At 33.8% G+C, this 27,159-nt stretch overlaps 1 protein-coding gene across 4 annotated transcripts in view; it reads left to right on the top strand.

The window, feature by feature from the left end:
* HDX (highly divergent homeobox) overlaps positions 1-18,746 on the top strand; it is a 216,047-nt gene extending 197,301 nt beyond the window's left edge. For all 4 annotated transcript variants that reach the window (XM_078363499.1, XM_078363498.1, XM_078363497.1 and 1 more), the window contains 3 exons: positions 721-804; positions 6,524-6,646; positions 14,631-18,746. In XM_078363499.1, the coding sequence (XP_078219625.1) occupies positions 721-804; positions 6,524-6,646; positions 14,631-14,756 (333 nt within the window). In that variant the 3' untranslated portion in view covers positions 14,757-18,746. The remainder of the gene's footprint in view (positions 1-720; positions 805-6,523; positions 6,647-14,630) is intronic.
* The last annotated feature ends 8,413 nt before the right edge of the window (positions 18,747-27,159 follow it).

Genomic DNA, 27,159 nt, shown 5'->3' with positions numbered 1-27,159 from the left:
GATATTAAATTAGCATTAGTACCTACAGCTGGCAAGATATTGTACAAGCTATGCTATATCTTAATTTGAAAGCTAAAGATAATTTAATCTGTCTCTCTCCTCTCTCTTTCTCCCTTTTTCTCTCTCTCCACCTCTTCATCCTGGATGTTACTCTTCAATGAAGGAAACAAATCACCATGCAATTTTTATGATTACATCATAGATACCTGCTTTCATTTAGTTGTCAAGCTAAAGTTGTGCAGTGTGCAGTAAATATGGGAATTTTTGAAAACTATATTTGATTTTGAAATATGTCATATTCTGATATTTTACATTAGAAGTCACAAAAAGGCATGTGGAAACATAAAAAAGAAAGCTCTATCTGTCCATTTTATATTTACCATTAAAATAGACCGCCATTACAGGAAATGAATTTCCTGTCACTGGAGGGTGCTATTTAAGCAGTTTGCCTGCTTTGTGAAGAATATTATAAAAATAAATTTTCTATCCTAAATAAAATTAATTTTTTTTGTTTACCAAGCACTCATCAGTTACAGGTAGAGGGAGGTGGCTTAGATATACACTATGTGTAACACTGAGGAGCCAGTCAGTTATCAGAGTTTATTACAGATAACCTGGACTAGATAACCTGAACATTGAAGGCATATTTTATATACATTGCTGAGTGTAGTAAGAATGATGTGATATGTATTTTTGAAAACTTCTCTGCTTGTGTTATAGAAAATAGAAATTATTGATGATGAAGAAAGTGACATGATAAGTAATTCTGAAGTTGAACAAGTAAACTCGCTCTTGGATTATAAGGTAGGTAATTTAAAATTATGAATTCATTAAGAGAAGGTATTAAATGAGGCAGAGTTTTATAATACCTATGTTTCTCCAATTTAATAAGTTAAGCATTCTAGGGTTCTGCATTAATTCTCTCAGTCAGAGTGCTGGTTATTTTAATTATTGCTGTCTGGTTTAGAGATTATGATCTTAAGCAAAGAGTTTGCTGAGCGGAGTAAGTATTGATGGTATATGTCATGATGGAGGCAGTATACATTGGTGGTAAACATGGAATGTATGACAAAGCTTTTCTGAAGCCAATGTTCATTTGTAAATGATGGTAAAAAGGATTTTTTTTTCCGGTGGACTTTGCTAATTTTATCCTAAATTTTGATTTCTGGAGAAAATTTTTAAAAAATATAATAATATACCTGTTCTTGGAGACGTTTAAAAACAATTCCCAAAGGAAATACAGAATGAATATGAATAGAGATGACCTTTTCTTAGTGTTGTTACTAAACTGAAAAGCTGAATTTGACAGGGTGCCATACATAAATTTTTAATTAAAGCTGAACATAAGCTATCAGTCTGTATGTCAATATGTTTTCTGCATAGGTTTATAAAAGCCGTCCCTTTGCTAATCATTATCCTATCTTACTATGTAACTTTGGGGCCTTCTGAAATTTTGGCCACACAGTCCTTTACATACACAAAAGTTTTTGTCATGAAATACCATCGGTGTTCAAAGCAGAGTTTAATAATTTTAAAATGTTAACAGAAAATAACATTTAATCAGAAAATACATCTGTCATTTCCTCAAAAATCTTCCAGTTTTACTATAATTGAAATGTATGTCATTCAACAGATTCTGTTTTCCAAATATTCTTCACATATGATGCTTTAAAATAGTGAATGTTATAAACACAGAAGGAAAATATATTTTAAAATTTATTTCCTAAATCATCAAAGAGCATGATAAAATCCCATATTTCGGCTGTATTTCCAACTAACAAAATTATAAGGTTTGTTGGTTCTGAAATACAAGAGATCATGATAATAGAAATATTATATGTGGTCACATAATATTTCTAAATGCCCAGTTGAGGATTACAGTGTCTCTGCATGCCACAACTTGGCACAGGTTATGGAAACTATAGACTAAAAGACTGGATTGCACAGTTGTTAAGTGTATTCCTCTTAGCACTCACAAATATGTCAAATAGGCTTGGGCCCAGAACTCAGAGACCTCTCCCCTTTTGGGTGGCAGTCTACTTGAAAAGTTTTATGCTAAAAACCAGCGTAGGGCAGGGCAGAGTGTGCAGTCCAAAGTGTTAGTTAATATTTTCACTATTTCAGTGTTTTCCATTGTAATAAATTCTGTGGAAACAGGGGTCATTCATTACCCCATTAGGGATGTTTTTTATATGCTTTATGTAACTGCCTGAAGCTTGGCAGTTACATAAACTTCTTTTCTTTATCCCTCAAAATTCGACACCCATATAAGAAAATATATCTTTTTATAATCATGATTTAAAAATTTTTCAACTCACGTAACATGAACTTTGTACTTCTAAAGGAAAGGCAAGTGAAACCTCATATAGCAGTTCTCGTTACTGATTTCAGGCTGTTGGTTTTTAAAAAGTCTTACCAGTTTTGAAATTTAATCTGGCTTCAGAGAAAATTTTGTACTCTAGTTGTATACACAAACTAGTATTTCTTCTTTGGGGATGAAAACGAGGTTGTTAATATCTTAAGTACCATTATGTGTCACTTAATGATGGGATACATTCTAAGAAATGCATTGTGAGTCAATTTTGTCATTGTGCAAAACGTCATGAGTGTACTTACACAAACCTAGATGTATATAGCCTATTACATACCTAGGGTATATGGAATAGCCTATTGTTTCTAGGCTACAAACCTGTACAGCATGTCACTGTACTGAATACTGTAGACAATTGGAATACAATGGTAAGTATTGTGTATCCAATCATAGAAAAGTTAATGCATTGCACTATGATGTTATGATGGCTACATCATCACTAGGTATAGACATTTTTCAGCTCCATTATAATTTTATGGGATTATTTTCACTATATGTGGCACATGGTTGACTGAAACATTGTTATACAGCACATGATGATATATTCATCATAAACTTCTTGTAAGCAGAGGCTTACTTTATTCGCCTATGTGTGACCTGGTTGAGAGCCTGACACATAGCTGTTCAACTATAACTATAGTTATAGTAGTTGCTACGTGAGTAAACAAATGACTTAATTTATCTTTGGAAATAATTTTAAAACTATTATGTAAATATTCATTTACATAAAATAACGAGTTGGATTATTATATTTTTCCCCAACACTGAATTATAGTCTTTCATTATTGAGATTTAATGCAGCAAATTGAAACAATGTTTCCAATGGTGCATTTGATAACTATCACTATGCAACCATGAATACTCCTTTTGGTTGTAGCCGAGTTTGTGATTGAGATACATCACTAGAAATCCATGTTGTTAGGAATTCTAACTAACACAAAATACTTATAAGACATGTTGATGGGCTTAGTACCTGAGGCAGGAGTAACTGCATCATAAAATAGCACCTCAGACTTGGCAGCCATTAACAGCCTGCTCAGAGATCAAAGCTCTTGTCAACATGGAACCTGGAATTCTCCTTACAATCATCTAGACGAAGAATTAACAAAGGTTATTCAAACTGTAGGTAGGGCTTTAACAACAATAAATATAAGATAGATCTTGTTTTATGAAATTCAGTATCTGATGTTACGATACTAGTTTCTCTCATAAGTATGGATTTACTCAGAAAATCTTGAAAGTATGCATAAATTACTGCCTGGTATCTAGAAAATCTTTAATAGGCTTGCAAAGCAGCTCTGAGAAGAAAAAGTCTGCAATATTAAATTATCTTAAAGCTGTTTATATTTTACCAACATTGCATAAATACTGAGAAGGAGAAATATTTGCACGAAGAATTGGAGATCTGCAAACCAAAAGATCCTTCATGACTTTTACAAATGTGAATCCATGTTTCTTAACACACTGTGAATGCAGTTCAGAAGAACTATGCATTCACACTGGATACTACTATAATGATGATGTATATCTCCTGCATTAGAAAAGGCTTCCTGGTCAGCACTTTATTAATACTGCTGCTCCAGCAATGAATACTAATAAAACAAAGGTTGAAAATTAGTAAAATATACTATGACAGGAACATGTTGAATTTTATTATAATGCTTACTTGTAATTCAGATTTTTATAGTGTCCCTGCATAAGAAATTTAACTTGTGCAGATGATTTACTTGATATTAATGGTCTGAAAAGAAGCAGTTTATAGGTAAAATAAGTTCTTAATTGATAAAATAAATGATATAGTAAACATGTTAATAAATTGAATATGATAAATACAACAGCATCCTCTCAATTGAAACAACAAAAATACCCATAGAACCAATTAATTTTAATATAATTTAATTTATCTACAAAAAAGTTAAAAAAAATAATTAACCAGGCGTAGTGGTGCCTGCCTGTAGTCTAGCTCCTGACTTGAGAGGAGCCCTTGAGCCCAGTAGTTCAAGTTGGCAGTGAGCTATATTTGATTTAACTGAATGATAAAAATAAAAAGTTTTCTTTTTTTAAGTTTCAAAATTTTTTTATTCTATTTAAGAAATTTTTTGCCTAACACAAAGTAAAAAAGATTTTCTTCTCTGTTTTCCTCTAAAGTTTTAGTTTAATTATGCATTTTAGTTTTAGGTCTATGATCCATGTCTTGTTACATTTTATCTATTATGTGAGGTAAGGGTTGATAACTTTTTTTTGCATGTGGATTTACATTTGTTTAACTACTATTTGTTGAAAGACAATACTTTCTTTATCTACTGAGTGACCTCAGTAACTTTGTTTAAAATCGGTTGGCCATTTTTGTGGGGATTTATTTCTGATATAATTTTTTCCATTGGTTGATATGTCTACCCTTATGCAATACCACCCTTTCTTGATTACTGTGGCTTTTTATTTTTTTGAGATGGAATCTCACTCTGTCACCCTGGCTGGAATGCAGTGGCATGATCTCAGCTTACTGCAATCTTCGGCTCACTACAACCTTCACCTCCTGGGTTCAAGCAATTCTCCTGCCTCAGCCTCTTGAGTAGCTGGGATTACAGGAGCATGACATCATGCCCAGCTAACTTTTATATTTTTAGTAGGGATGGGGTTTCACCATGTTAGTCAGGCTGTTCTCGAACTCCTGAGCTCATGATCTGCCCTCCTCGGCCTCCCAAAGTACTAGGATTACAGGCATGAGCCACTGTGCCTGGCCTACCGTGGCTTTTATAGTAAATCTATGTCCATTATCTTATTTGAGTGTTATAGCCCTCAAAGCTAGAACTGCCAAGGATTACCAGTATAATAACCATTTTACTGATTAGTAAACAGAGTCACAGAGAGGTTAATTAGCCCACCCAAGTTTACAGTTATCAATAGACTTGGCACTAGAATACTCCCAAATATTAGAACAGTGTTGTTGTTTTGCCTATACAACTAGCAAAAATAGTAGAGTAACTGATTCTTACACCAATGGTACACAGTGGTACATTTTCAGTTATTTTTGGAATAACAGACTCCTACTTAATCTGTGGGGGCTCAGCAAAGAACTTAAAATAGTCTTAGTAATTTCAGGCTCTCGGTGCAAAATAACCATTTATGTTCTGAGTAGTTGGCTTTCTGAATGTCAAATTCAGCATTACTGTGTCTGCCATTGCTCTTTGGATTAATTGGAATCTATCTATTCTTAATCTTTTTTTTTTTTTTAGACAAAGTTTCACTCTTGTTGCCCAGGCTGGAGTGCAGTGGTACGATCTCGGCTCGCTGCAACCTCTGCCTCTGAGGTTCACGTGATTCTTCTGCCTCAGCCTCTTGAGTAGCTGGTACTACAGATGCATGCCACCACGCCTACCTAATTTTTGTATTTTTAGTAAAGACGAGGTTTTACCATGTTGGCCAGGCTGGTCTCAAACTCCTAACCTCAGGTGATCCTCCCGCCTCAGCCTCCCAAAGTGCTGGGATTACAGGCATGAACCACCATGCCCAGCCTCTATTTTTTTTTTTTTTTTTTGAGACGGAGTTTTGCTCTTGTTACCCAGGGTGGAGTGCAACCGTGCGATCTCGGCTCACCGCAACCTCCGCCTCCTGGGTTCAGGCAATTCTCCTGCCTCAGCCTCCTGAGTAGCTGGGATTACAGGCACGCACCACCGTGCCCAGCTAATTTTTTGTATTTTTAGTAGAGACGGGGTTTCACCATGTTGACTAAGATGGTCTCAATCTCTTTACCTCGTGATCCATCAGCCTCGGCCTCCCAAAGTACTGGGATTACAGGCGTGAGCCACGGCGCCTGGCAGCCTCTATTCTTAATCTTAATCTGATTGCTAATTAGGCTTGATATAGAAGGGGTACTTCCATGAAGGGAGCTGTTTTTTGTTTTCTCTTTTACTGGAACTGATTGAATTGGTTTCTGATCTTATAAATTGTTTTCTATTCGTGATTTGCTTAAAAGGCAGCCTATGTCTAACAGGATCATTTCCTTCTGTGCTTTGTGTTCCTTTATATTAGCATTTTGTTTTCTTTATTTTCCTCCTATTTTGATGGTTCTTTAGAATTTTATTGTGCATCAAACATGTACAGTCCAAGTTTACATAAGGCAACGCTATCACTTGATACTTTCTCTTTCAGAATGAAGAAGTCAAATTCATTGAAAATGAGCTAGAGATTCAAAAGCAAAAATACTTTAAACTTCAGACTTTTGTTAGAAGCTTGATACTAGCTATGAAAGCTGACAATAAGGAACAACAGCAGGTAGGTCCCAGGAGAAACTAGTAAACTGCAATGTATCAAGTCAAAAAATGGCATGTCGCACTTGGGTTGTTCATATGTTTTCATTTTTATACTTCAGATCTGCTTGGCATAGAGGAAATGTTTGTTATTTCATGACCTTTGCAAAACACTTTTCTTGAGAATAGGTGTTCAGATTTTATGTGCTGCTTCAATGGAAAATCAAAATAATTAATTAACATGCTTTTAATTTCAGGCTAGTATTTAGGTGGGGAAAATAATTTTAAATTAATTTCAAAGAAATTTCTGAAAATGTTGATAGAGACTGGACTACCCTAACTAGAGAGGTACATATTTTGGGATCTTTTGTGAATGAAAAAGTTAAAGCATTTCTTTGCCTTTCTTCTGGATCTTAGTTTCCTTTCAACCCCCACCACAGTTCACGGATATTTGGACATCTTCTATTCTGCAATGTGTTGCTCATCACTAAGACAATATGAAATTATTTTGTGAAATTCTTAGTGTCCACAGTGCATCACTTACTTTTCCCAATTTAAATATTTCAATATTTGAATTTTCAACTTCGAAGAATAAAAGTATTATCTTTTGCATGTTGCTGTGGGTATTTGTTTACAAATTCCTCCCAAATTACATTTCGTGTCTCATATTTCCATGTGAAATGTATATAATAATTTGTTAGGCCTGCTAAAAATTACAAAATTATAATAAATATTTCATTTAATATTAAATAATACCAAATATTCATTTGAACTGTATGTTATTATGATGATTCCTTGTCAGTGTTCTATATGAGTAGTGTGAGACACAGGTAACCATTATCTAGGAAGAGTCTCACAGGTTTTTATTTATCAAGGAATGTCAGGAGTACAAATATTCATCTCTTATATCAAAGAGAGTCTGCATGTATATAGCCCACCCCAGATATCTCTAAGGAAAAAGATTAAAGCCACAGAATCCCATAAGCCTACCTTTTTTTTCCCTAAGAAATAGCCTTTATGTATTTTACTGAAGTGCTGAACCACAAAATTGAAACTAATAAATTTATTAATGGGCAAAAATCAGCATGTATATTATGTGTAAAGTTGTATGAATTTTGCTCCCTGTGAAGCCCCCACACACACAGACATTCCAAGACAGTAGCTTTCAAATACCTTTCCCGCTTCATTTGAGCATATTGGTTTATTATGAGTTATGTATATTCCACAACATACTAAAAATGTGTTTGTTTTTGAGAAATCTAAAACGTAGATTTTAAATGAACATGGTCCCAGGACCATGTATTTAAAATTTTAAATAACTGTGAATAAATAAAATTAGGTACAAGCAGAGTAATAACTTGAAGTGTGGCCATGGTTTTGAAAGTCTTAGCATGATTTTGAATTGAGAGTGATACAGTCAACTAACTAGCAAGATTCTGTCTCTTGACATCTAGAAATAGCACACAGACTCCATTTTATTCTCTAATTCTAATCTCATTCTTGGTTTGATTATTTTCTGAAGACAAATTATGAATAAGAATATAACTAATGTGCATTTTAATTTTTCTCTTCCTTCTCTACTTTTCCTCTGATTAAAGACTAATAAATGAGTATATGGATAAAAGTTGGCAGAAAGAGAACATGATTAAAAACTGTAGTGAACCTCATAACCAGTATAATCAGCAACAAATAGAAACTACTAATTTGTATAATTAATACTGAGTATAATGAATCTCAGAATATGGTCACAAAATATAGAAGACACAAATAGTAGTTCAGGAAAGTTATCTAGGTAATCACTTAAACTACTGATCTTTACATCATTAAATGTTTATAGGTTTATTTCTGGAAGGAAATAAAAATTAATTTTTATTCCACCTAATAAAAGACAACCATGTGTCACTGATTTTTAATTTTTAAAAATCTTCATTGTTCTTTCATTAATCTCGATTTGTGCAAGTTGAGTGAGATGAGTGGTCTACAGACTCTTTTGGACCATTGAAGAAGGCCAGGGTTTACAAAAATATGATATTCTCTGACTGAAAAACTAAATTACCCAAAGATTTTGTTGTTGTTGTTGCTTAAATCAATAGCCACTTTAAAGTCAAAGTAATATTTTCAACATTATACTTAGTCATTAGTTACGATCTTGCCTCTGACAATTCACTGTGTGTTCCTAGGCAGATCAATTGCCTTTCTTGAACTTCAATTTCTCCACTTTGCAAGTGGCATAAGAATTATTAATACTACAGTACTTGATATTCATACCATAGGGTCTAGAATAAATATTATGGAAACTGATCAGATGACAAATCTCTTGGGAAAAAATGACAGTGAGGATACTTGTAATTTATGAAACATTTGTAATAAAGAAAATTAATTGTATACACTTTAGTATCTATGAAAAAGGCAGTTCCAACAATTGTTGTAATCCAAATTTTTTTTCAGTTGCAAATCTAGTAAGATATTGAAAGAATTTTAAAGTGGACCACATGTATTAGTAGTGCCCTATGCTGCCTCAGATATTAATTTTTTAAATATTTTTATTGCATTTATTTTACTCAGTCAACTACTTATAATGCAGTAACAAAGAAATTAATGATAATGCTTCTCTGATTTGTACATCTCCCCATTAGAAATTAGAATATTATTAAATCTTGTCCTCTTGACTTTCTGACTCTAAGGACATATTTAGTGAATGTTACTTTGAAAACTTTCTCCTCTTTAATATGGCATCCTCAAAATTGAAAAGTGAACTAAACCCAGTGATGTATTTCATATAGACTGATTAGGCAATGTCAGAAAAGGCTCCATTGCACTTGGACTGGGTTAGTGGTAAACCAGTTTTCTAGGAGAAAATGGCTCTGTGTCCTATAACTGCAATCTAGCACCTTAGAAAGCATGTATTATCTTTAAATTAGTTTACTGTGTAAATAGTCTCAGTTCTAGCAATAGATTTATGAGAAATTTAATTTTATAAATAAATAATAACAGCTTGTCTGATGGGTAGGGGTTAGTCTTTCCTTACATAGCCTGACAAAAATGAGAATGTTTTAATCATGCCTCTGTGCTTCAAGGCAAGAAGTGTAGGATTTGTAGCCGCCACTTTTATTTTTAATACTTTAAGTTCTGGGGTAAATGAATAGAATGTGCAGGTTTGCTACATAGGTATACATGTGCCACGGTGGTTGCCTGCATTCATCACCTGGTCATTTACACTCGGTTTTTCTCCTAGTGATATCACTCCACCCCCTGCTATCCCTGCCCTATTCCCCCAACCCCAAACAAGCCCCAGTGTGTGATGCTCCCCTCTCTGTGTCCATGTGTTCTCACTGTTCAACACCCACTTATGAGGGAGAACCTGCAGTGTTTAGTATTCTGTTTCTATATCAGTTTGCTGAGAATGATGGTCTCCAGCCTCATCCGTGTCTCTGCAAAGGACATGAACACATCCTTTTTTTAATGGATGCATAGTATTCCATGGTGTACATGTGCCACATTTTCTTTATCCTGTCTATTATTGATGGGCATTTGGGTTGGTTCCAAGTCTTTGCTATTGTGAACATAGCCACAATAAATATATGGGTGTATGTTTCCTTATAATAGAATGATTTATAATCCTTTGGGCATATACCCAGTAATGGGATTGCTGGGTCAAATAGTATTTCTATGTCTAGATACTTGAGGAATCACCAGACTGTCTTCCACAATGGTTGAACAAATTTGCACTCACACCAACAGTGCAAAAGCATTCCTATTTCTCCACATCCTCTCCAGCATCTGTTGTCTCCTGACTTTTTAATGATCACCATTCTAACTGGTGTGAGATGGTATCTCAATGTGGTTTTTATTTGCATTTCTCTGATGACCAGTGATGATGAGCTTTTATTCATATGTTTGTTGGCTGCATGAATTTCTTCCCTTGAGAAGTGTCTGTTCATATCCTTCGCCCAGTTTTTGATGAGGTTATTTTTTCTTGTAAAACTGTTTAAGTTCTTTGTAGATTCTGGATGTTAGCCCTTTGTCAGATTGGTAGATTGAAAAATGTTTTCCCATTCCGTTAGTTACCATGTCACTCTAATGCTATATATATACATATATATTCGCTGTGCAGAAGCTCTTAAGTTTAATTAGATATTGTTTGTCTATTTTGGCTTTTGTTGCCATTGCTTTTGGTGTTTTAGTCATGAAGTCCTTGCCCATGCCTATGTCCTGACTTGCCTAGGTTTTCTTCTAGGATTTTTATGGTGTTAGTTTTAAATCTTTAATCCATCTGGAGTTAATTTTTGTATAAGGTGTAAGGAAGGGTTCCTGTTTCAGATTTCTGCATATGGCTAGCCAGTTTTCTCAACATCATTTATTAAATAGGGAATCATTTTTCCATGGCTTGTTTTTATTAGGTTTGTCAAAGATCAGATGGTTGTAGATGCGTGGCATTATTTCTGAGACCTGTGTTCTGTTCCATTGGTCTATATCTCTGTTTTGGTACCAGCACCATGCTGTTTTGATTACTGTAGCCTTGTAGTATAGTTTTAAGTCAGGTAGCATGATGCCTCCAGCTTTGCTTTTTTTTTTTGGCTTAGATTGTCTTGGCTATGTGGGCTCTTTTTTGGTTCCATATAAAGTTTAAGGTGGTTTTTTCCAATTCTGTGAGGAAAGTCAGTGGTAGCTTGATGGGGATAGCATTGAATCTGCATATTACTTTGGGTGATGTGGCCATTTTCATGATATTGACTCTTCCTAACCATGAGCATGGAATGTTTTTCCATTTGTTTGTGTCCTCTCTTATTTCCTTGAGCAGTGGTTTGTAGTTCTCCTTGAAGATGTCCTTTACATCCCTTGTTAGTTGTATTCCTAGGTATTTTATTCTCTTCGTAGCAATTATGAATGGGAGCTCACTTATGATTTGGCTCTCTGTTGTTGGTGTATAAGAATGCTTGTAATTTTTGCATGTTGATTTTGTATACTGAGACTTTCCTAAAGTTGCTCATCAGCTAAAGGAGATTTTGAGCAGAGATGATGGGGTCTTCTAAATATACAATCATGTCATCGGCTAATAGAGATGATTTGACTTCCTCCTTTCCTAACTTAATACCCTGTATTTCTTTTTCTTGCCCAACTGCCCTGGCCATTCTAATACTGTGTTTACTAGGAGTGGTGATAGATTACATGCTTGTCTTGTGCTTGATTTGAAAGGAAATGCCTCCAGTTTATTGCCTGTTTAGTATAACATTGGCTGTGTTTGTCATAAATAGCTCTTATTATTTTCAGATAAGTTCCATTGATACCTAGTATATTGAGAGATTTTAGCATAAAGGACTGTTGAATTTTGTTGAAGGCCCCTCTGCAGCTATAGAGATAATCATGTGGTTTTGTCTTTAGTTCTGTTTATGTGATAAATTACTTTTATAGATTTGTGTATATTGAACCAGCCTTGCATCCCAGGGATGAAGCTGACTTGATCATGATGGATAAGCTTTTTGATGTGCTGTTGGATTTACTTTGCCAGTGTTTTAATTAAGATTTTTGTATTAATGTTCATCATGGATATTGGCCTGAAATTTTCTTTTTAGTTGTGCCTCTACCAGGTTTTGCTAACAGGGTGATGTTGGTCTCACAAAATGAATTAGGGAGGATTCCCTCTTTTTGTATTGTTTGGAATAGTTTCAGAAAGAATGGTGCCATCTCCTCTTTGTAAAGCAGTGGTTGCAATCCTAGTCTCTGATAAAACAGACTTTAAACCAACAAAGATCAAAAGAGACAAAGAAGGTCATTACATAATGATAAAGGGATCAATGCAACTAGAAGAGCTAACTATACTAAATATGTATGCACCCAATACAGGAGCAGCCAGACGCATAAAGCAAGTTCTTAATGACTTACAAAGAGACTTCGACTCCCACACAATAATAATGCGAGACTTTAACACCCCACTGTCAATATTAGACATATCAATGAGACAGAAAATTAACAAGGATATGCAGGACTTGAATTCAGATCTGAGCTAAGCAGAACTAATAGACATCTATAGAACTCTCCACCCCACATCCACAGGATATACATTCTTCTCAGCACCACATCATACTTATTTTAAAAGTGACCACAAAATTGAAAGTAAGACACTCCTCAGCAAATGCAAAAGAACAGAAATGATAACAAACAGTTTCTCAGACCACAGTGCAATCAAATTAGAAATAAGGATTAAGAAACTCACTCAAAACTGCACAAATACATGGAAACTAATCAACCTGATCCTGAATGACTACTGGATAAATAACAAAATAAGGCAGAAATAAAGATGTTCTTCAAAACCAATATGAGAATGAGAACACAACATACCAGAATCTTTGGGACACATTAAAGCACTGTGTAGAGGGAAATTTATAGCACTAACTGCCCACGAGAGAAAGGGGGAAAGATGTGAAATGGACACACTAATGTCACAACTAAAAGAACTAGAGGAACGAGATCAAACAATTTTATAAGCTGGTAGAAGACAAGAAACAACTAAGATCAGAGCAGAACTGAAGGAGACAGAGACAAAAAAACCCTCCAAAAAAATCAACAAATCCAGGAACTGTTTTTTTTTTGTTTTGTTTTTTGGAAGATCAACAATATTGATAGATCGCTACCCAGACTAATAAAGAAGAAAACAGAGAAGAATCGAATAGATGCAATAAAAAATGATAAAGGATATCACCACCAATCCTGCAGAAATACAAACTATCATCAGAAGTTACTCCAAACACTTCTATGCAAATAAATCAGTAAATCTAGAAGAAATAGTTAATTCCTGGACACTTACACTCTCCCAAGACTAAACCAGGAAGAAGTTGAACTGCTGAATAGACAAATAACAAGGTCTGAAATTGAGGCAGCAATTAATAGCCTACCAACCACAAAAAGTTCAGGACCACATGGGTTCACAGCCAAATTCTACCAGAGTTACAAAGCTGTCACTTCTTTTAGTAAAGAGAATTAGCGCATACTGTCTCATTTCAACAGTGGATTTCATATGTTCTCCAACATGGCCTTTCTGTTCTTTCATTGGGTAGTGACAAGCTTGATTTGTTTCTGTTACCCTTGGTCCTTATTTACCACTGCATCAAAAGCCCAATTACAATTAATACTGTCTAAAAAGATGCCAGATATGGTACACTACTTTTGGAATTGGAAGCAGCAAACGAGTCATTAAGTTCAAAATTCCTTATGGTCAAGTGAACATCGGCATTGTCAGCCACATAAAACTTGATTATTCATTTATTTCTTTAGTATGGGTGCATGTTCTACAACTTCAGATAAAACAATTAGACCATTACAAAGCTTAGTTCATCGTTCTTGGATTATCCTTATTACTCCAGCAGAGAAATGAGCAGCCCTCCAGATACATCATCACTACAGCTAGATCCACTGATTCAGCTGTGCACAGGTGGGTGTTTGGCCATCTCTAGGTATGAACATAGCCTTAGGAAAGAAAAAAAATTACTTGGTCTTTTCAAGTTGTTAAAATTTAGTCTAAAGTAAAATAGCTGAAAGTTTTTCCTAACTATTAAATTCTTTCTCCCACTGAAGAACAAAATAGTCTTTTTTTTAAATACAGGCTTCTACAAAGGACAGCATAACTGGCATGAATATTTAACAAAGAATGCAATTTTAAATCCTTTTAACAGTGATCAATGCACACTAAAAACTAGTATGAAACTCACTAACCTCAAACACTTCAAAGCACTTGGTCCAGAAAATTTGCTCATTTCCCTCCTAATTTCCCTTTTGTACAGGTTTCACTCTATACAATTCACACTTTCAACATCAAGAATTTTGTTACTTTCTTAATAATGTATGAAGAATTTTTCTTCTAGGTAAGGTATTGTCTAAGAATTGTCTGAAATAGAAATTATTACTTAAATCCATAAGGATAATTCACCATAAGAGGACTACAACTATTAACATAAAATTAGAGAATGATCTATCCACATACTAATCCAAAAAATATATATTCTTTTATTCAGGCACTGCTGTCAGATTTACCTCCTGAATTAGAAGAAATGGATTTCAATCATGCCTCGCTGGAGCCTGATGATACCTCATTCAGTGTTTCTTCTTTATCAGAGAAAAATGTCTCAGAAAGTTTGTGATTTCAATTGGAGGGAATATATAATACAGCCTTTTGGCTTCCTAACAGGTGTGCATTTCAAGATAACTGAATTCAGTTGCTCTGATATTCTTTAGTTGGGAAAACACATTGTTGAAACAGACATATTCTATGAAGAATATACAAGATATAATGGCTACAGTGCAAAAACTGTAGCTGAAACTTAAAATCATTGAGAGAGTTTTTTTTTTAACTGATGAAACGTTGGAAAAAAAATTATATCTAAGTTTGACCATTTTAACCCTGAAATTTATTATGTTTCATTTCAGACCAGAGTCAAAATAACAAAAGACATTTAAGCATTGCTTATCAAGTTGCTACAGCTTGATTAGTCTTGTTTTTGTAGCCATTACATCTTCTTTCTTCTCTCCTTTTCATATCATCCTCATACAGTTTTTCTCAGGAAAGTGGACTGAACATTTAAAACAAAACATTAAAAATTTAATTAACTCATGATTTAGTGAGTTCTTGGATTTATTTTTTAACCCCTATGAGAATTTGACTTAAGCTAATGATTGAATATTGAAATGCTTACAGGTATGTAATTGTAAATTGCTGGCGTTATCCTATTATCTAACCCAAATTTTTGTGGGGGTGGGGAAGCACAATGGAAAGGTAATTTAACCAATATAAAATCAAATAAATTACTAAGTGTACAGAAACAAAATATTGTCAAAATTAGTCTTGATGGGGACTCTTCATTACTACAAATGACAAATTATGATTGACATTCTAGTAGTAAATTTGTATAACTGAGTTAAAGTATTACTCAAGTATGTTAAATTTATCACCATCTTTATAATTTTTTTTTAGTTCTTACATGTTATGAAACAGGAAATCAAGGTAAGCTGCTGAGATTTTTAAAAAATTTAGTCATTCAGCTTTGCCACAATATACCTCATTTCCATATGAGGTCTGTACAGAGCCATCAGTCAAGGATAGTATTCAAAAAGAGTTATACTATTTTGGTTGTAAATCACAGTCCTCTGAATTTCCTGAATACTATTCTATGAGTACACACCTAAAATGGGAAAGCTACCCAGTTGTTCTATTAGTAGGTACCAGATGGCAACACACTGTAGACTGTTCTTTGCAGTCCTTCCTTTCCGAGGTACCAGATGGTATTACCAAAACCCGTAGAAGGGAAAATGCCAGTTTCTCCCTAAGCTCACAGTGTCGTATATTTGTGACTTGGCAGTGTGGAATTGTGTTACATGGTTAAATTACTATCTATACCTAAAAGATTAATGATGTAGCTAGGTGGCTGTTTTGGTCATTCTATTTAAAATTCGTTTTTAATTTTTAATTTTTGTGAGTACATAGTAGGTATTCAGATATTTTTATAATTTGTAATTAGAACCAAAGTTGATCTTGAAATTTACTAAAACAACTTAAGAATACAGAAAGGCAGTCATAAATGTCTTTAACTTTGAAGTGTCCCCTCCTCCCCCACACACAAATTGGTAAGGTCCCATTGATAGTCTTTCATTTTGTCACTTATTTGTTTATGTTGCTACCATACCACTGATATGGTTCCTTTGTTAGTAGGAATATTTCAGTGTTCAGGTATGCTTCCTTTTAGCTGAGAGCCATATGGAGTTTTGCAAACAGTGGTTAATATTTCTTGCTGACAAGTTAAATTCCATTCAGAGAAAGCAGCACGGAGTAACAGAATCTCAGATATTAGGATTAAATATACCAGTCACACCAATTCATTCATGAGATAAAGAGTTGTCCACATATACAGCAAATTTAGAAACCATTTCTTAAGTAGCATGAACAAATTCCAGGTCTTCATTTCTCTCCTAGGGTCTGCTTCATAGTAATTTGGTTTATCTTTCAAATGTAATTACTTCTGCTTCAATTTAAACCCCTTCTTATTTGGTTTTCATTGCAAATTAAGTATAGGTGTACTCTCTTCTTTAGTTTTTAAACACTATGGATTGTATTTGTCACACATCAGCCATTAGTCGCTAAATCAAAAAATACTTGTTGATCTCCTGCTATAGAGAAGGCACTGTGCTGGACATTGGATTTCTCAGCAAGCTGTAAACCTCACAAATAATTATTTCTTGTTAACATCTTCCATGGTATTAATAAACCCTATTTAAGTAGAATTTTTAATAGATTTAAGGGTTTTGTGAGGAGTGATTCTTCAAAGGATTTCTAGTCTATAATTTAGAGAGGAAGCATAGATGATCTTTTTGTCTCTGTTTAAAGTTTCATTAAAATAGAAGCTATATAAATCATAACAGTACATTTAGGACTCCTTTTGTCTTGAAATTTGTGTTTCGGCACCAGAATGTTTTTCTTCACCATCATTGGAATTAAAACACTTATAAAATTAAATGTGGCTCTTCCGTAGCAGGAACCACAGGAAATACCTGTATCCAGAGAAAAAGAATCATAATTGTCAGATTAAAATTATGCATGGTAAATTCTGAAAAAGATGTCAAGGTCAAGTATTGAAAAGGTATTATGAAGAAAGTACATTTTTCACATATGTAGTTAGGAGCTGGTTTTGAGATATGTTAGAGCAGGAAAAATTATCAGCTAATAAATTACTGTTGTGAACATCTTCAAGGCTGGGGATAAAAATCAACTAACTAGTATTTCTTTCTTTACGAGTTTAACAGTATTAAAACAGACCTTACTATCTGAAGGCTCTCTCAGGGAGACAGAAGCCAATGTGAAATAATAATAATAATAACTTCTTTTTTTCTTTCAACTACATTTCTATGTCTGCTTTAATCTTAGAATAGCCAAGCAGTTTCTAAGACAGAAACGTGTATGTAAGAGCGCTTACCTTCCAAAATGTGTACACATGAAAAAAAGGAGGGTATTTTCTTCTTTTCAGCCAAGCTAAACTTAGTCACAAGTAAATGAGAATTGCAATTGCTCTGGAGAATAGGAAAACTTAGCACATGCAAAGAAAACATTAAAAGAAAATTAGCCTCTTCATGGAAACTGGGGATGTTTTGTTGTAAAGTCAGTTATCAACAGCAGGAATGTTATATTGCCATTGCAAGCATGTGATAGAAATGTTTGTTATTGTTGGAGAAGAAAAGGCTGAGACCCAATTATACTCTGTACTCTTTATTCGACCAAGACCTCAAAAGAAGTCAGAGAAGCGATTTCTCCAAAGACAGCAACATCTATTGTGAGGCACTTTCATATTCAGCAGTCTGTAAGTTTGTAGGAGGAAACATAAGTGGTGAATTTAAAATGATTCTGGGCTCTAAAATTGACTTTGTTGCCTTTTTTGGTGGGGGTGGTGGGATTGGGATTCAGCCCATTTCCAAGGGACAATTTCCTCATCTCAGACAAATAGTTTATTATCATTTTTAAAAGAAATTCTGAAAACTTTAACTCCTGCCCTTCTTTCATATTACAGTTGTGTTATTCCAAAAATATTGTCTACTTTTTTAATATATTAGATTTGCATTTGGATCTTAAACATGCAAAAATGTGATAGGTTAGATTTTTAAAGGAATTATCAGTACCACTGTATCTAAATTCTAAAAGGTATTAGAGGTAAATGGGTAGATTTCTCTTTGAAGCTGATGTTTTCCTTGGCAGACAGCACTGTATCATGCTCTTCACCAAGCTATGCTCTGTAATGCTGTAATAGAGGAGGCTACTAACTTGTGAACCTACAGTCAACACACTGTTGCTGAAAACAAACTGATTAAGAGCAGATTTGCTAGGGGGAAAAAAAGAGTAAAGTGATATTTTCATGCAAATGTATTTAAAATTGTTTCATTAAAATATATACTGAGTGTATATTGCTCCACATTAAAATTTTATTTTGCATTAACTTGTCAAGTAATTAATTTTAGCAATCCTGCATCCCATTTTACTAGTACTACCTCTGAAATATACTGTCACCATAAGACCATGTCAGATTGTAATGTGAATTTTTGTAGAGTGTTTATTTAATCTTTTATAGAGGCAATAAATGATTTCCAACTAATAGACATGTATCTCTTTATTTTAATATTTCTTTTTACAAGCCTTTGTATTGTAAGCACTTTCCCCTTTTAAAATGAATTATTTTCTTCCCAAAATATGGTTCTGATAAAAAAAATGTAGAGAATAATAAGGTGTTGGGGATCAAAGAAGGGAGAAAATGGAGTGCTCATAAGAAACTTAGTTGATTTCCAAGCTGACTTGTGTACCGTCCTTAATTGACTTAACTTAACTCCAATACTAATGAAATAAAGTGAATATTTTTAAAAAGACAACAGATATGTCCACAATTTTGTGATTAAATGGTAACATCAGCAAGTAAATTGCCACAGTATAATAGAGTATTATTTTTACAAGAGGTTTTTCTGTTTGTTTGTTTTAATGTGGCGATGTTGTATCTAACCTTTTCTGGTCTGTTTTGATACTAGTTGAGTATGCTTTTAATTTTCGTGAAATACGCCCATGCCTTTTACCAATTAAAACTCTTCATGTTATCTTACTAGTGGGGAAGAAATAAGAAGCGGCAAATGCTATGTTTAAAATAGCATAACAGCAGTTTTTCTTCCCAGTTGGTAAATTTTCAAGAACATTGCAGGGAGTAAATCATGAACAAATGTGCATTTCAAATGACTGAATCCTTTTTCAGATCTGCAAAAATACTGACTTAAGATCCTGAAATAATTTGATTTTAGATAAGTCAATAAATACCATTGCAATTCTATTTAAAAGACAAGTCAATGGATATAAGTTCATGAGATTGAATGATATTTTTCACATCAAATGAAACTAAGGAAGTTTCACATTTTTGTTTACGTTTCTTTATAAAAGTAATAAACGTTAATTGCAGAAATTTTAGAAAATGTAAAAAGAAATATTTAAACACAGAACCACTTGTAATCCCATCACCCACTAAGAATCGTTATTACATTTTAGAATATTTCATTCTAGTCCTTTCTTCTACATATTATGTTCGCAAATGTATATTTACAAAACTGGAGTTTTGCTGAATATGCAGATATGTGTTCTGCTTTTTCTCTTAAAAATGTACTGAGAGCATTTTCCCATGTGAATTTGTCACAAAGTTATTTCTCCTCAATTACATTTGGACTCAGAGGGGGAAAATATTTTTTGTTTCTTTTGACTTTTGTTTGTTTGCTTGTTTCAAAGCATTTTATTCATCTGAGGTTATTTTTCCTGTTTTTATTTTTTGAATTATCATTGGTACTCAGTAGGTGTGTACATTTCCACCAGTAGTGTACAAGGATTCCTTGTTTCCATATTCTCACCAGCATTTTTTATGTGTCTTTTAGATATAAGCCATTTTAACTAGTGTGAGTTGATATCTCATTTTTGTTTTGATTTACATTTCTCTGATGATCAGTGATATTGAGCACCTTTTCATGTCTGTTTGCCATTTGTCTGTCTTCTTTTGAGAAATGTCTATTAAAATCTTTTGACCATTTTTTAATCAGATTATTATATTTTTTTCTATAGAGTTGTTTAAGCTCCTTATATTTTCTGGTGATTAATCTCTTGTCAGATAGGTAGTTTGCAAATATCTGCTCCCATTCTGAGGGTGTTCTCTTCTTTTTGTTGATTGTATCCTATGCTGTACAGAAGCTTTTTAACTTGATGTGATCCCATTTGCCCATTTTTGTTTTCATTGCTTCTGCTTTTGGGGTCTTATTCAAGAAATCTTTGCCCAGACAAATATCCTGAAGATTTTCTTATAGTAGTTTCATGTCTTAGATTTAAGCCCTTAGTCCACTTTTCTTTAATTTTTGTATATGGCAAGAGACAGGGGTCTATTCATTCTTCTGCATATGGATATCCAGTTTTCTTAGATATAACCATTTATTGAAGAGATCTTCTTCTCCCTAGCGTATATGCTCTTGGCAACTTTGTCAAAAATGAGTTCACTGCAGGTTTGTGGATTTGCTTCTGGGTTACTATGTTACACTGGTCTGTCTGTTTTAATGCCAGTACCACACTGTTTTGTTAACTATAGCTCTGTAGTATAATTTGAAGTAAGACAATGTCATTTCTCCAGTTTTGCTCTTTTTGCTTAGGCTAGCTTTGGCTATTCTAGGTCTTTTGTGATTTATATAAATTTTAGAATAGTTTTTTATATTTCTGTGAAGAATACCATTGGTATTTTGATGGGAATTGCATTAAATCTGTAGATTGCTTTGGGTAGTATAGACATTTTAACAATAATGATTTTTCCAATAATGGAACATGGAATAGTATTCCATTTTGGGGGGGTCTCTTTAATTTCTTTCATTGGTGTTTTATAGATTTTATTATAGAAATCTTTCACTTCTTTGCTTAATTCCTAGATATTTAATGTGTGGCCTTATATATGGAGCAACTTTTTATGTTTATTTTTCACATTGTACATTGTTGGCATTTAGGAATAGTACTAATTTTTGTATGTCAATTTTTTTCTCCTGCAATTTCCCTGAATTTGTTCATCGATTTTAATATTTTTTTTGGTGGAGTCTTTAGATTTTTCCAAATCTAAGATCATATCAGCAAACAAGGATAATTTGACTTTTTTGCTTTCAATTTGCATGTGCTTTCTATCTGTCTCTGGTTTGACTGCTCTAGCTAAGACTTGCAGCACTATTTTGAAAAACAGTGTTTACAGTGGGCATCCTTGTCTTATCCCAGATCTTAGAGGAAAGGCTCTCAGCTTTTTCTCATTCAATATGATAATAACTGTGGGTCTGTAGTATATGGCTTTTATTATGTTGAGGTATGTTCTTTCTATATCCTATTTTTTCAGGGTTTTTATATGAAAAGATGCTGAATTTTATCAAATGATTTTTTCAGCATCATTTGAAATGCACATACAGTTTTTATCCTTCATTATGTTGATATGATGTATCACATTGATTGATTTGTTTATGTTGAACCATACTTGCATCCCAGGGATCGATCCAACTTCATCATAATAAATAATCTTTCTAACATTATTATTAAATTATCTTGGCTTGTATTTTATTGTGTATTTTTGCATCAATATTCATCAGGGATATTGGCCTACAGTTTTCTTTTTATTGACATGCCTTTGGTTCTGGTATCAGGGTAATAACTTGCCTTGTAGAATGACTTGAGAAGTATTCCTTCTCTATTTTTTGTAATAGTTTGAGTAGGACTGGTATTGATTCTTCTTTAAATGTTTGGTAGAATTCAGCAGTGAAGTCATCAGGTCCTGAGATTTTCTTCAGTGGGAGACATTTATTATGGCTTTGATCTTGTTCTATATTTGCCTGTTCACATTTTGGACTTTGCTGGGTCAATCATAGAAGGTTATTGATATTTCTTCTAGATTTTCCAATTTATTGGCATATAGTTGCTCATAGTAGCCAATAATTATCCTTTTAATTTCTATAGTAAAAGTTGTAAAGTCTACGTTTGCATTTCTGATTTATTTATATTTTCTCTCTTCCATTCTTAGTTGTCTGGCTAAAGTTTTATCAATTTTGTTTAACTTTTCAAAAAGTATTTGCTTTATTGATCTTTCTTTGTTTTTTAATTTCAATTTCATTTAGTTCTGCTCTATCTTTATTATTTCTTCTCTTCTCCTAATTTCGGATTTGGTTTCCTACTGCTTTTTTAGTTTTTCAATATGCGACATTAAATGTACATTTGAAGTTTTCTTTTTCTTTTTTTTAAATTATGCTTTAAGTTCTGGGGTACATGTGCTGCTTGTGCAGGATTATTACATAGGTATACAGAAGCCATGATGGTTTGCTACATCCATCCTCCTGTCATATACATTAGGTATTTCTCCTAATATTATCCCTCCCCAATCCCTGGACCCCCTGCTATCCCTCCACTAGCCCTGCCCCCAACCAGGCCCCAGTGTGTGATGTTCCCCTCACTGTGTCTATGCATTCTCATTGTTCAGCAACCACTTATGATTGAGAACATGTGGTGTTTGGTTTTCTGTTCTTGTGTCAGTTTGCTGAGAATGATGGTTCCCAGCTTCATCCACATCCCGGCAAAAAACATGAAATCATCAGTTTTCATGGCTGCATAGTATTCCATGGTGTATGTGTGCCAAATTTTCTTTATCCATTCTATTGAATAAAAAAAAAAGTCCAGTCTATCCCATCTATGATGGGCATTTTGGTTGGTTCCAAGTCTTTGCTATTGTAAACAGTGACACAATGAACATACGTGGGTGTGTATCTTTATAATAGAATGATTTATAATTCTTTTGGTATACACCCAGTAGTGGGATGGTTGGGTCAAATGGTAATTCTCTTTCTAGATCCTTGAGGAATCGCCACACTGTATTCCACAATGGTTGAATTAATTTATACTCTCACCAACAGCGTAAAAGTGTTCCTATTTCACCACATCCTCTCCAGCATCTGTTGTCTCCTGATTTTTTAATGATTGCCATTCTAAATGGTGTGAGATGGTATGTCAGTGTCGTTTTGATTTGCATTTCTCTAATGACCAGTGATGAGGTGTTTTTCATATGTTTGTTGGCTGCATAAATTTATTCTTTTGCCTCTGCCCACCTTTTGATGGGGTTGTTTGTTCTTTTTCTTGTAAATTTAAGTTCCTTGTAGATTCTGGATATTAGCCCTTTGTCAGTTCCATAGATTGCAAAAATTTTTTCCCATTCTGTTGGTTGCTGGTTCACTCTATTGATTGTTTCTTTTGCTGTGCAGAAGGTCTTAAGTTTAGTTAAATCCCTTTTTTGCCATTGCTTTTGGTGTTTTAGTCATGAAGTCCATATTTATGCCTATGTCCTGAATGGTATTGCCTAAGTTTCCTTCTAGGGTTTTTATGGTGTTAGGGCTTATGTTTAAATCTTTAACCCATCTGGAGTTAATTTCAATAAAGTGTAAGGAACGGGTCCAGTTTCAGCTTTCTGCATATGTCTAGCTAGTTTTTCCCAACACTATTTATTAAATAGGGAATCCTTTCACCATTGCTTTTTTTTGTCCAGGTTTGTCAAAGATCAGATGATTGTAAATGTGTGATGTTACCCCCAAGGCCTCTATTCTGTTCCATTTGTCTGCATCTCAGTTTTGGTACCAGTACCATGCTGTTTTGATTATTTTAGACTTTTAATATAGTTTGAAGTCAGGTAACCTGATATCTCCATCTTTTTCATGCGGACTCTTTTTTGGTTCCATATTAAGTGTAAGGTGGGTGCTTCCAGTTCTGTGAAGAAGGTCAATGGTAGCTTGACTGGGATAGCATTGGATTGATAAATTACTTTGGGCAGAATGGCCATTTTCACAATATGGATTCTTCCTAATCATGAGCATGGAATGTTTTTATAATCCGTTTGTATCCTCTTTATTTCCTTGAGTAGAGGTTTGTAGTTCTCCTTGAAGAGGTCCTTCACATCCCTTGCTAGTTGTATTCCGAGGTATTTTATTCTCTTTGTAGCAATTGTGAATGGGAGTTTGCTCCTAATTTGGCTCTCTGTTTCTCTGTTATTGATGTATAGGAATGCTTGTGATTTTTGCACATTGATTTTGTATGCTGAGACTTTGCTGAAGTTGCTTATCAGTTTAAGGAGATTTGGGGCTGAGATGATGGGATCTTCTAAATATGCAATCGTATTATCTGCAAATAGAGACAATTTAACGTCCTGTTTTCCTAATTGAATTCCCTTTGTTTCTTTTACTTGCCTGATTGCTCGGGCCCGAACTTTTAATACTGCATTGAATAGGAGTGGTGAGAGGACAGCATTGTCTTGTGTTAATTTCCATTTTTTTGCCCATTCAGTATGATATTGGCTGTGGGTTTCTCATAAATAGCTTTTATTATTTTGAGATATGTTCCATTGATTCCTAGTATATTGAGAGTTTTTAGCATGAAGGACTTGAATTTTGTCAAAGGCCTTCTCTGTATCTATTGAGATAATAATGTGGTTTTTGTCTTTTGTTCTGTTTTTGTGATGGATTACATTTATAGATTTGTCTCTTAATACTGCTTTTCTGCATACTATAGGATTTGGTATGTTGTATTTCCAATACCATTTGTTTCCAAAAAATTGTATAATTCCTTCTTAATTTCTTTATTGACCCACTGGTCATTCAGGAACATATTGGTTTAATTTTTTTTCCACCTATTTGTATAGTTTTCAAAATTCCTCTTGTTATTCATTTCTAGTTTAATTCCTTTGTGGTCAGATAAGATGCTTGATATTATTTCAATTTTCTTAATGTTTTACAAATTGTTCTGTGACCTATAATATGGTCTATTTTTAAATGATCCATGTTCTGAGGAAAACAATGTGTATTCTTCAGCTCTTGGATAAAATGTTATATAAATATCTATTACATTCATTTTTTCTACAGTGCAGATTAAGTCTGATGTGTTTTTGTTTCCAGATTTTTTTGTCTGGATGATCTATCCAGTGATTAAACTGGTGTTGAAATCTCCAGCTATAGTTGTATGGAGTCTATCTTTCTCTTTTGGTCGAATAATATTTCTTTTATATATCTAGTTGTTCCAGTGTTTGGTGCATATGTATTTGAAAGTGCTATATCTTATTACTAAATTGACCCCTTTATCGTTATATAGTGACCTTCTTTGTTTTTATAGTTTTTGTTTTAAAACCTATTTTGTCTGATATAAGTACAGCCACACTTACTCTTTTTTGGTTTCCATTGGCATGGAAGATCTTTTTTGAACCTTTTATTCTCAGTCTATGTGTGTCTTTATAGATGAAATGTGTTTCTTGTAGGAGATAGATCAATGAGTCTTGATTTTCATCAAGAAAACTGAGGAAGCCTGTGTCTTTTAGTTGCAGAGTTTCATTTATTTACATTCAATATTATTATTGATAAGTAATGACTTACTCATGCCATTTTGTTATTTGTTTTTTGGTTGTTTTATGGTCTTCTCTTCCTTCATTCTTACCTTCCTGTCTTCCTCTTGCGAGGGTGATTTCCTCTGGAGATATGATTTAGGTTTTTACTTTTTAGTTTTTGCATATCCATTGTATGTTTCTTACTTTGAAGTTACCATGAAGCCTGCCAATACTATTTTATAACCCATTATTTCAACCTAATACCTGCTTAATGATATTTGCATAAACAAATAAGCAAAAAGCCCTACTAAAACCTCTATGCCTTAACTTCTTCTTACCACTTTTTAACTTTTTGTTCTTTCAGTTTATTAATATATCTGATTGTACTGTCTTTGTCTTGAAAAGTTGTTGTAGTTTTTTTTATAGGTTCCTCACAGTCTTTCTACTCAGAATAGTAGTTCACACAATTGTCGTAGTTTACACAGTTGTAGTGTTATAATATTCTGTGTTTTTCTGTTTATTTACTATTACCAGTGAGTTTTGTATCTTTACATGATTATTGTTCACTCATGTCCTTTTCTTCCTGATTGAAGTACTTCCTTTAGTATTTCTTGTAGGACAGGTCTGGTGTTTATGAAGTCATTTAGCATTTACTGGTCTAAGAAAGTCTTTTTTCTCTTTCATGTCTGAAAGATATTTTCCCTGGATATACTATTCTGGTTTAAATTATTTTCCTTTAGCACATTAAATATGTCATGTCATTCTGCCCTGGCCTGTAAGGTCTCCATTGAAAAATTTGCTGCTGGGTATATTGGATCTCCAGTGTATGTGATTCACTCATATTTTCTTGCTGCTTTTAGGACCTTTTCTTTATCCTTGACCTTTGGGAATTTGATTATTAAATGCTTTGAAGTAGTCTCCTTTGCATTAAATCCGCTTGGTGTCATATAACCTTTGTGTACTTGGATATTGATATATTTCTCTATGTTTGGGAAGTTCTCTGTTATTATCCTTCTGAATACTTTATACTCCTATCTCATTATCTACCTCCTCTTTAAGACCAATAACTCTTGTTAACAGATTTGCTTTTTTTAGGCTATTTTTTAGATGCTGTAGGCTTGCTTCATTTTTTTTCCTCTGCCTGTGCATTTTCAAATAGCCTGTCTTCAAGCTCACTAATTCTTCTTCGTCAATTGTGCTATTGAAGGACTCCAAGGCATTCTTCAGTATGCCAATTGCATTTTTCTGCTACAGAATTTATGCTTGATTCTTTTTAATTATTTCAATCTATTTGTTAAATGTATCTGATACAATTATGCATTCCTTCTCTGTGTTATCTTGAATTTTTTTTTTAGTGTCTTCAACATAGCTATTTTGCATATTTTGCATTATCTGTCTGACAGGTCAGATATCTCTATTTTTTCAGAACTGGTTCCTTATGTCTTATTTGGTTCATTTGGTGAAGCCATGTATTCCGGGATGGTGTTGATGCTAGTAGATGTTCTTCAGTGTCTGAACATTGAGGAGTATTTATTGTAGTGTTCACTGCCTGAGCTTATTTGTAGCTGTACTTCTTGAGGAAGCCTTCCAGATATTTGAAAGGAATTAGGTGTTGTGATCTAAG

The sequence above is a fragment of the Callithrix jacchus genome, chromosome X (genome assembly GCF_049354715.1).
Source record: "Callithrix jacchus isolate 240 chromosome X, calJac240_pri, whole genome shotgun sequence".
In the NCBI taxonomy this organism is placed as follows: Eukaryota; Metazoa; Chordata; class Mammalia; order Primates; family Cebidae; genus Callithrix; species Callithrix jacchus.
Note: the sequence above shows the minus strand (reverse complement) of the source record. Positions and strands in the feature narration are given on the sequence as shown.